The following is a 12,122-nucleotide window of genomic DNA, read 5'->3' on the forward strand; positions in this document are numbered from 1 at the left end:
CAGGCACATGACCCACACCAGCCAGCGATAGGCTGAGAGCGCCGGTTGCGTCATCCGCTGCCCGGGGAATAGCATAGACGTCACATGACCGGCAGTCACATGACACGGAGGCAGAATGTCAGGACCTAACGGTGACCCGCAGGTTCCTCTGGGCGAGGTGTCCGGGGAGGAAGGTGAATACTCTTCATTATTCTTCTGTCACAGCTGACCTCTCCTTCTGGGGGCGATCGTGTGCTCGGCTGACCTCTCCTTCTGGGGGCGATCGTGTGCTCGGCTGACCTCTCCTTCTGGGGGCGATCGTGTGCTCGGCTGACCTCTCCTTCTGGGGGCGATCGTGTGCTCGGCTGACCTCTCCTTCTGGGGGCGATCGTGTGCTCGGCTGACCTCTCCTTCTGGGGGCGATCGTGTGCTCGGCTGTCACGGCTGACCTCTCCTTCTGGGGGCGATCGTGTGCTCGGCTGACCTCTCCTTCTGGGGGCGATCGTGTGCTCGGCTGTCACGGCTGACCTCTCCTTCTGGGAGCGATCACAGTATCTCACAAAAGTGAGTACACCCCTCACATTGTTGTAAATATTTTATTATACCTTTTCATATGACAACACTGAAGAAATGACACTTTGCTACAATGTAAAGTAGTGAGTGTACAGCTTGTATAACAGTGTAAATTTGCTGTCCCCTCAAAATAACTCAACACACAGCCATTAATATCTAAACCACTGGCAACAAAAGTGAGTACACCCCTAAGTGAAAATGTCCAAATTGGGCCCAATTAGCCATTTTCTCTCCCCAGTGTCATGTGACTGGTTAGTGTTACAAGGTCTCAGGTGTGAATGGGGAGCAGGTGTGTTAAATTTGGTGTTATTGCTCTCACTCTCTCATACTGGTCACTGGAAGTTCAACATGACACCTCATGGCAAAGAACTCTCTGAGGATCTGGAAAAAAAAGAATTGTTCCTCTACATAAAGATGGCCTAGGCTATAAGAAGATTGGCAAGACCCTGAAACTGAGCTGCAGCACGGTGGGCAAGACCATACAGAGGTTTAACAGGACAGGTTCCACTCAGAACAGGCCTCGCCATGGTCGACCAAAGTAGTTGAGTGCACATGCTCAGCATCATATCCAGAGGTTGTCTTTGGGAAATAGACGTATGAGTGCTTCCGGCATTGCTGCAGAGGTTGAAGGGGGTGGGGGGTCAGCCTGTCAGTGCTCAGACCATACGCTGCACACTGCATCAAATTGGTCTGCATGGCTCTCGTCCCAGAAGGAAGCCTCTTCTAAAGATGATGTACAAGAAAGCCCACAAACAGTTTGCTGAAGAGAAGCAGACTAAGGACATGGATTACTGGAACCATGTCCTGTGGTCTGATGAGACCAAGATAAACTTATTTGTTCAGATGGTGTCAGGCGTGTGTGGCGGCAACCAGGTGAGGAGTACAAAGACAAGTGTGTCTTGTCTACAGTCAAGCATGGTGGTGGGAGTGTCATGGTCTGGGGCTGCATGAGTGCTGCCGGCACTGGGGAGCTACAGTTCATTGAGGGAACCATGAATGCCAACATGTACTGTAACATACTGAAGCAGAGCGTGATCCCCTCCCTTCGGGCAGTATTCTAACAGAAGGACTCCAAACACTCCAAGACAACCACTGCCTTTTGTAAAGAAGCTGAGGGTATAGGTGATGGACTGGCCAAGCATGTCTCCAGACCTAAACCCTATTGAGCATCTGTGGGGTATCCTCAAATGGAAGGTGGAGGAGCGCAAGGTCTCTAATATCCACCAGCCCCGTGATGTCATCATGGAGGAGTGGAAGAGGACTGCAGTGACAACCTGTGAAGCTCTGGTGAACTCCATGCCCAAGAAGGTTAATGCAGTGCTGGAAAATAATGGCGGCCACACAAAATATTGACACTTTGGGCCCAATTTGGACATTTTCACTTAGGGATGTACTCACTTTTGTTGCCAGCGGTTTAGACATTAATGGCTGTATGTTGAGTTATTTTGAGGGGACAGCAAATTTACACTGTTATACAAGCTGTACACTCACTACTTTACATTGTAGCAAAGTGTCATTTCTTCAATGTTGTCACATGAAAAGATGGAATAAAATATTTACAAAAATGTAAGGGGTGTACTCACTTTTGTGAGATACTGTGTGTGTGTGTGTGTGTGTGTGTATATGTATAATATATATTTTCAACCTTTTGATATCCTGAATTTAAATAAATATGAACTTGTCAGCCAACATCGGCAACTTTTTCGGCCAATAGGCTGCTTTCACGCTGAGCAGCTTTTGAAGCTTTTGCATCAAAAACACACCCATGTTGCTTTAGTGTTTTTTGAGTCACATGACCTATGAAAAACGCACTATAAGCACAGTATAATTGTGACAAAATTCAGTTGCGTTTTCAGCGCCATTAATGCCACCCTTTTTCTATCAGCAAAACTCAGATAACCCTATTTTTGGCTGAAATTTTGGGGCATCACTAAGATTTACCAATACCATATAATATGAGGTCAAACCTAAACACTTTCAATTTGGATGCAATCAAGCAGGCCCTTGCACTACATAGTTGAAGGTAAATCTAAAGGAAATTGTATAATATATGGCCAGTAAGTTCTCCTTGAAGGACGCATTTGACTTCCCTGAGGAGGACATGCATGTGACATCTCTTGGGGTATGGGGAGTAGGTTTTGCTGCATTATTTTCACCTTGGTCATGTAATAGGGAAATGGATGATATCAGGCTGGCCATAGAGGAGGAGATCTGGAAAGCTTTCTACAACTTTTGATTGAACACCCAATTACATGGAATCTAATGATTGGCTGGAATCTGCCACCAAAGGTTTACATCATCTCGTAATCTCATGTGGATTGAATAATCTACAAACTAGGAAGGCTTGGTAGCCATATTTCAGATGGTTGGGTGGCTTCAGGCCATGAAGCGATTGTAAACCACAGGCGGCAGATTACTGAGGACTATCCAATCTAAAAAATAAAACGCGTAGGCAACTTGTAACAGCTTTCATTCACAAAAACAAACATGAAAGTAAAACCCAACCACCGCCGTGTTCCCTGAAAGCTGGAACAGATCTGAAGTAGCGGGGGTTTACGATTTAGAAATGTAATGTGTTCAATAGGCTCTCTTCATCAGGGCTTAGGAAAGATGTAGACATGTAATTAGACCTTGGAATATTAATGAGGGAAAACTATACAGCCTTCTACAGTCAGTGGTTTGGTATCCTGTGATCAGAGCATGCTGCATACGTTCCCCTATTATTATGCCAAGATCTCATTCCAAGCCCAAATGCTCTGCAGTCTAATATTCAGTCCAGTAGTAGATGGTGGGATACACTGCAATTGCTGGTAATGTACTCCAATTCTTATCCCAAGGAACCACCTCCAGGGGTTGTCCAATGTGTTTATCATTCTGTACATTGGTTCCGGGGTAGTAAGGAATAATCTCACATACAGACATGATGAGCCATGATCTCTACACTCCTCATACAACAGGCTCTGCACATTGTTTATCTATAAACTTTGCTGGGTGTAGAGTGCAGGCCAGCTCTAGTTACATCAGGTATCCGATGGCTGTGGGCTCCAGACATGGCTGGTGCAAGGTGATCAAGCCACCTGCAAAGTTTATTTCTTTAGTAAAGATTTCCTTAGAACCTTATTTACAACAAAAGATATCACAGTGAACACAGCACTGCACCCTGCCTAATACATTTTCAGATTTGCAGATCAGTGTGGGGCCTGTGGTGTCCTTCTGTGTTCTCTTCATAATGCTGTAGAGAAGACTAAAGGATGGAAGGAAGCCGGTCACATCATCATTTCACTGGTTTCTTCCTATTTCCCAGCCATTTGTCCAGGCAGGGCACTGGACAAAGCACCAGGGAAAAAAGGTATGTGAAATGATTTGATACAGTAATGTAATCTTACAGATTACAGTGTATTGTCTGTGTTCTGTATTTCTCACTTTTTTTTTAATTTGCCTGCCGGGCTCCGCCCTGGTGCGTCGCCGCGCTCGCAGGGAACGGAGCCCGGCACTTCTACTCTGTACATACTGCCCAATGTCATACCTTCCACGCTCCTGTCCTGCATATACTGCCCAACACCATACCCTTCCCATTTTTTTCCCCTGTACATACAGCCAACAGTCATACGCTGCACACTCCTCTCCTGTACACACTGCCCCATCATATGCTTCGCACTTCTATCCTGTACATATTACTCACCATTATACCTCCAAACTCCTCTCCTGCACATACTACCCCTTGCTACCCTTGTTTTTTAACCTCCCTGGCCTATGTGATTATATTTGATTTTTGAAGCTCAAAGCGGTACATTGTTTTGCATAGAAATTTGGCGTTTTATATTGTAGGCCTGTAATTCTTTGGAATAACACACTTAAATCTGTCCAAACAAGAGTCCCGGGTATGATAAAGTTTGAAACACAAAACCATAAATTATAATAATAATAATAATAATACATTTAATTCAATAATATAATCAAATCAAAACCACTGAAATTGAAAAGTTGCAAAATTGTCGCGGTCGTCACTTTCAGTTTATGATATTGAATTTCTCCGCGAATCACTATCACTATCGCTCGATTCTGCAAGTGATTCTTGCAGAATCGAGCAAAAATCGATTCTGCAAGTGATTCTGCATTGCTGTTTTCTAGCTGATCTAAAACCACTTTTGACGCAAAGGGACACTTTTGCCATGGACGTTCTCGAGTTTCCAGGCAGAAAGAACAGTGTATATAACCCCTTCCCGCCGAGCGTACGCAGATGTGCGTACTCGGGTTTTCCGGGGTTATACCGGGATGATGCCTGCAGCTGCAGGCATCATCCCGGTAATGTTTTTTTAGAGCCAGCAATTGGCTTTCCTGGTATAACAACCGATGCAGCTAAAAGCCGCTCGGTTGTTATACCGGAAGAGCGGGAGGGGACGTGTCCCCCCCCGCCGCTCATACCGGGCCTCGAGTTCCAGGCCCGATTGACAATACGGCGGCTAGGGACAGACTCCTAATTGTAAACATGAAAACAACGTCGTGACGTCACTTCCCGTTTACTCGGCTGCAAATGGCGCGGGTTTTAAAAAAATACACAGTATTCAGAATCGCTGAAAACGGTGCAAAGGAGGGATCGGGGGTCTTTTAGACCCCCGATCCCTCCATTAAAGAGTACTTGTCACCACCTATTACTGTTTACATTCCTTGTGACAGCAATAAAAGTCATCAAATTTTTTTTTTTTTTTTTTTTTTTTAAAACACAATTTATTAATATAAAAATAAATAAAATTAATAAGAAAAAAAAAAAATGTAAAGCGCCCCGTCCCCGCGAGCTCGCGCAGCAAAGAAAGCGCATACGGAAGTCGCGCCCGCATATGAAAACGGTGTTTAAATCACACATGAGAGGTATCGCCGCGATCGTCAGAACGAGAGCAATAAAAATTTGCATTGAAAACACCGCTGCACAAATACCGCATGATATAAAATATTGCAACAATCGCCATTTTATTCTCTAGATTCTCTGCTAAAAAATATATATATATATGTAATGTTTGGGGGCCTCTAAGTAATTTTCTAGCAAAAAATACGGATTTTAACTTGTAAACACCAGATTTCAAAAATAGGCTTAGTCATGAAAGGGATAATATAAAAGTGCAGGCAGGGCACTGGACAAAGCACCAGGGACACAAGGGATGTGAAATGATTTGATACAGTAATGTAATCTTACAGATTACAGTGTATTGTGTGTGTTCTGTATTTCTCACTTTTTTTTAATTTGCCTCGTGCGTTGCGGCGCTCGCAGGGAATGGAGCCCGGCACAGTGATAAATCGGGCGGAAGAAACAGCCCGTTGATACAACGGGGAGACATCGCAGGATCCTGGGGACAAGGTAAGTAACTTTACCAGGATACTGGGATGCAATCCTGAGTGTGGCTCGAGGTTAATGCTTTTGGTAATGAAAATTCACCCCAAGCCACGCTCGGGAATACTGCCAGGGAAGTTAAGTTGGACCTGTGCTTTTGCACATAGAAAGTTCTTCAGCTCCACCACTCCATTGTAGGCACAAGGGGTAAACAGACCTTTCTCTGTGTAAGCTTTAAGTCATCACTTGGATCATGGATCATGGATGTTACAGAATGTATGTAATAATTCACCTTAATACAAGAAAATGATGACAGTAGCCACCTTCCTAGTGTCAAGAGGTCGTTCCAAGTGTGGAGAGGTCAGAAAATATGCATCGGCCTTAGGAAAGAGTTTGTGAGCACAAGTGATAGGTCTCTGTGTATTAATACAACTTCACCTGCGCCTTTCTCATATGATCTACATCTCCAGCATCCATTTTTCTGGGCTAGGGTCTTCAGTCTGTACACATGCTGGTGATTGGCAGCTTAGTTTGCTTTAGAATTAATCTAGACAATAATCGGCCTGAATGTAGAAAAATGTTATATGTGGCTCCTGTACATTTCACTCTTCTTTAATTCCTCAGATTATGCAGCGTTGGATTTTATGCTGGACCAAATAAACTTTTGCCTGGATCACCTGGAAGAGAAGAATGATATTTTACACGCACAGCTTCAGGACCTTTTGGAATCCAATCGGCAGGCTCGGCGTGATTTCCAGCAGCAGATGAGCCAGAATGGAAATGGGAATACTGCACAACAAGACGCCGAAATGTAACCACCCAATCAGGCGGCTTCCTCCTTAGAACTGTGTTCTATCATTCCTGTGGCCCTCTAAATAGCTGGATGAAGATTAAAGAAAAAAGATAATTGTATGAAAACTACCACTAAAATAGTGTCAGCTTCAAGTGAGTGACTGATGAGCACATAGAGGAATTCCAGTCCAAACAACACTTCTTTTTAAGCATTTCTAATAATGAATATTGAACTACAGACAAACTGCTGAATACATTTCTTCCCACGCAGTTCTGACATTTGCAGCCTTGTCAGACAATATAGGCAGGTTGGTGACTACTATGCTGCAGTTAAACAATACTGTACAGCCTAGTCACCTCTCTGCCTCCGTCTTGATTGGACTTGAAGGAGCAGCACCTCTCTTCTCTTTTTTTCCCCCCATCTTCACTTTATTGGCGCGTAAAGTGGTTCAAAACGCAGACTTTTTTTTTTTTTTACCTTAATGCATTCTCTCCATTAGGGTAAAAAAAAAATCCTGCATGCAGCTCAGGTAAGTATAAGAGCCCAATCTTGATCCAGTGCTGTGCACAAGAGCAGCGGCTCTCTCTGCTTTCTCTCTCCTTACTGGCTCAGAGACAGCAGTGGGAGCCGTTGGCTCTCACTGCTGTCAATTACAGCCCATGGGGGGGGGGGGTGCAGGTGGGGCAAGTCGCGCTCTGTTTGTTTATGGACACAACCGGCTCAGGAGCAAGCCCACATAAGTACCCTCATAGCAGGCAGCTTGCTATGGAGGTATTAGGGAGGAGCTAGGAGTGCTGGCTGGAGAGCTGAAGAGGAGGACCGAGGCTCACCTTAATGCTGCCCCTTCCTCTCCTAGTTCCATGTTCTTTCTACTGTACATGGGGTTAAATGATATTGTCATCGGTACACATTCAGGAATTTAGACTAGTCGCATTAAAATAAATGATGCATAAATAAATAAATTACATGGGCATTTTAATGAATCAATAACTTTGTTCATAAATTATTTTTAATGTATCTGCCTGAAGTTCAGAGATAAACCTTTTGTAGCCTCAGATCCACGTCATGTCTGAACTCTATGCAGCTCTGCATAGTAACCAATCGACTTACATGTTTTGTTGTCGAAGCTTAATTGACCAAAGTAAAGTTAGAAACTGATTGGCTACCATGCAGATTTGCACCAGACTATAATAGCTTAAAGCGGAGTTCCGTCTAATTTTTTTTTTTTTTTTAAGTCAGCAGCTACAAATACTGCAGTTGCTGACTTTTAAAATAAGGACTCTTACCTGTCCAGGGCGACCGTGATGTCTGCACCCGAAGTCAATCTGTCCTTCGGCTGTCAGGTGCTGCCGCCGCCATCCTCAGTAAGGATCCTCAGCCGCAAGGCTTCGCTTCCTGGTTCCCTACTGGGCATGCGCAACTCGCACTGTGCTATCCCACTGGTCCCTGCTGTTTTCTGGGACCCGTGTGTCTCCCAGAAGACAGCGGGGGGCGGGAAGTGGCGTAGATACCCGCGAGTGGCTTGGGTATCTATGTCCGCAAGTGGGAGCAAAATACCTGTATTAGACAGGTATCTGCTCCCCCCTGAAAGGTGCCAGATGTGACACCAGAGGGAGGGAGGAATCCGAAAAACGGAAGTACCATTTTTGAGTGGAACACCACTTTAAGTTTTAGTAAATCTCCCCCTATGTTCTGTTAACACTTTTCTAATCCACCTTTAGTGCCTGAAATAGGCCTTTTTCAGCTGTGCAAAAAATTGGAATGAGATATTTTAAAAGCAATGTCACCGTTCATAATAGCTGCGTGAGAAGCTTTGGATAAATGTTGACAAATGAAATCCAGGTTTGCAGGTTCTGGGGGGCCGTGTCACTTACCAGCATTCTGCTTGGCTGCCCTGGACATCGAACATAACCCACAAGACTGTTCATTCCTTCTGTGTCTTCTCATGCAGGAATTTTGGTTTGTGACAGCTCAATATCTATTTTCCTGCACTGCCAGTCAGCTGATTTTAACATTTTAGCAGTTGATGTACTTGATGGTGGGAATAATATAAGCGATTACTTTTGTTGTGTTATCATGATTTTCTACACATGGCACTGTCGGAGAAAATGTGGGATCTGCCATTTTTGATCTTCTGAAATTGCTAGTTGCTTGACGGTTATGACTGTAAGCAAAATGCACCCGAGTACATATTTTATTAGGATCTGCACTCGCCATTCCCAGCTGTTTCCATTCCAGCATATTTAAGAAGGTGCCATGTGGAGCAACGTTACAAAGTCTCTGCAAAGGATCCCCCCCCCACCATCCCGATCCCTTATACTCACCATACCGATCCCTTATACTACCGATCCCTTATACTCACCCTGCCTGCATTACAGCCAACGCTAAAATCACTTGCATGGTCAACCGAGGGAGGGGTAACGTCATGCCCTTTATGTGACAGTGCTCAGGCCTAGTAGTTGGCTGCTGGAACCAAGAACCATTACAGGAAAGGAGATCACATACACCACCCTACCCCTCCAATGTCGCCAGCCGTAACAAAGGACCACTGGGGAGCGTTAGCAAGGGGATGGGTTGATGGGGGGCCCTTTGCAGAGACAATGTCACTTTGCCCTACACAGGGAGGGAGGGGGATTAGCCAGTGCTATACTTACATTGCTGGCTCAGATATAATAAATTGTGAGTTACTACCCCTAGATAGAACTGATTTTACAATGTATGTAGCCGATTTATTTATATTCTTTATTTTGGAAGATAATTTTATTCTGTGATATACCTGAAATTATTTATGTTTTAAATCTGTGTGTGTGTCTTAAAGTATACCCTGGGGTAGAATGACCATAAGCTGCTACTAGGAATTGACATAGGGTGCCTACAATGACTTCTGGGTATCCTAATAAATCTTAATGAGGACCCCAAAGGCAGGATACTAATCCAGTTCCTGGGGTTTAGTCCAAAACCTCCCACATCTCGCTATTTGTTAGCGATGCTGCTCAGATCAGGCTTCTACACCTCTATGGTCCTGGTAGCAGATTACTTAGATTGTGCTGGACATAGGATTTTCCCGTTGTGGTCAGTGTCTTTGACTTTTTCTTATCTGTTGAGTACGTGTGACACACGTCTGTTCTTTTTTGATTTTGCTCTTTCAGAAATAAAGATATCTGATCTACACAAACGTGTCTGTATTTTCTATTGCCAGGGCAGCTCAGATGTCCAGGGTCTACGTTCACATAGTTAAATGTATTAACCACTTCGCATCCAGGCCATTTCTGACACTTCGCTCCTACATGTCAAAAATCATCATTTCTTTGCTATAAAATTAGATAGAACCCCCAAACATTATATATGTTTTTTTAGCAGAGACCCTAGAGAATACAATGGCAGTCATTGCAACTTTTTATCTTGCACGGTATTTGCGCAGCAATTTTTCAAACGCGTTTTTTTTGAAAAAAAAAAACAGTTTCATGCTTTAAAAAAAAACAAAACAGCAAAGTTAGCCAAATTTTTTTGCATTGTGTGAAAGATGAAGTTACGCCGAGTAAATAGATACCTAACATGTCACGCTTCAAAATTGCACACGCTCGTGGAATGGCGCCAAACTTTGGTACTTAAAAATCCCCATAGGCGACACTTTAACATTTTTTACTGGTTACATGTTTTGAGTTACAGAGGAGGTCTAGGGCCAAAATTATTGCTCTCGCTCTAACGTTCGCGGTGATACCTCACATGTGTGGTTTGAACACCGTTTTCATATGTGGGCGGGACTTACGTATGCGTACGCTTCTGCGTGCGAGCTCACGGGGACAGGGGCGCTTTAAAATTTTTTTTTTTTTTTTTTTATTGTTAATTTTACTTAAAAAATTTTATTTTTACACTTTAAAAAAATTTTTTTTTTTTTTTGATCACTTTTATTCCTATTACAAGGAATGTAAACATCCCTTGTAATAGGAATATGACACGATCAGTCCTCTTTACAGTGAGATATGGGGTCAATAAGACCCCACATCTCACCTCTAGGCTGGGAAGCCTAAAATCAAAAAAAAAAAAAAAAAACGATCGCCGCTTCACAGCCGAAGCGGCGCCGTTTTTTTGAATGCAGAGGCCGGGCGTGACGTCATAACATCGCACCCGGCCTCCGAACGATCATAGAGACTCCGGTGACCATCTGGTCCGCCGGAAATCTCTATGGTGAACATCCGGCGCCGGCGGATCCGCTATCCGACTCACCGATCGCTGAGGTGAGTCGGTAGTAGCACCGGAGGGCGGCGGGAGGGGGGGGACGTCCCCTCCCGCCGCCCGTAAGAACGATCAAGCGGCGGAACAGCCGCTATGATCATTCTTATGGTGTACGGAATCGCCGGCTGAAAATGCGGGTATCTGAATGATGTCTGTAGCCTCAGACATCATTCAGATATAAGCCCCGAAAGTCGAGGACGTCATATGACGTCCTCCGGATGTCAAGCGGTGTGCCTGTCTGCATTGTCTTCAGAAAGACATTTTCAACAGAATCGCATCTAGTCCAGTAAAGAATGAAAAACGGGCAATGCCCTGGTCTAGCTAGATGCCTCTGGGGTGCTTTTACCCTATCTTACAGTTGTCACCAGACAGGTGGTAAGGGAAATCTTCTAATGGGGACACCTGTTCTGGTAACAGTTGTCTCAGAGGGGATTTGAAGAGATTTCCTGTTGACTCCAAATAGTGAAGGGGACTCTCCCCAATCAAACACAGCAAAAAAATTGCTGGGTTTTAACCAGACCCTGCTCTATCCAAAATTGGAAATATCAAAATGTTGTGTTCTTAGATTTACTTATAATCTCTGCTCATCCTGCTTTTGCTCACACACGTCAAAGCAAATGGTTTACTTTAATCCAGCCCCTGCCAGCACATGCTTGCCACCCTTTATGTTTATTTGCCCACATAAAAAGAAAAGCCTTGTGTCATCAACAAGCACCAGAGCTTACACAGGGATATAGATTCTCTGTGTGACTGCTGATTGGCCTGGTGCTATCACATCCTTTTCTTTTTTTTCCATAAAGATTTTATTCAAAATTTGCAAGATAAACAACTGTATCACGTTTAAGTTTACATGTATTCGTACAAACAGAAATAAGTACAAACAAAAAGGAAGAATCACAGAAAAAGGGGGAAACAACGGGGTACACATATCAAAATATGAGGCAATCAAAATTGAAATTGCTTATAGGCCTCCTCCAGGGCTGTCAGAGCGCTCTTTCCATTTATTAATGCATAAAAAGCATCTGAGGGCAGAGGATCGTACTCTCAATTTTCACCTCCCCCCTCTTCCTCCCCCTGCTCAATACAGGGGGCAGGAGAGCCTATTAAGCCAGTGCTTGTAATCCAACATTACCGAGCAGGAACCTAATCAGCCCGCTCGGGTCCTGGAGGGTATATGTAGTACCGTGCTCCCTCATTAAACTAAGTATCTGTTTC

At 44.1% G+C, this 12,122-nt stretch overlaps 1 protein-coding gene across 1 annotated transcript; it reads left to right on the forward strand.

Annotated features, from left to right (window-relative positions):
• Positions 1–15: 15 nt before the first annotated feature.
• Positions 16–9,846, forward strand: BBLN (bublin coiled coil protein). Its single transcript, XM_073600071.1, has 2 exons — positions 16–173; positions 6,503–9,846. Exons 1-2 carry the CDS (start codon positions 116–118, stop codon positions 6,691–6,693), a joined length of 249 nt encoding a protein of 82 aa, XP_073456172.1. The 5' UTR covers positions 16–115; the 3' UTR covers positions 6,694–9,846.
• The last annotated feature ends 2,276 nt before the right edge of the window (positions 9,847–12,122 follow it).

This window comes from Aquarana catesbeiana, linkage group LG09 (genome assembly GCF_042186555.1).
Source record: "Aquarana catesbeiana isolate 2022-GZ linkage group LG09, ASM4218655v1, whole genome shotgun sequence".
NCBI lineage: Eukaryota > Metazoa > Chordata > Amphibia > Anura > Ranidae > Aquarana > Aquarana catesbeiana.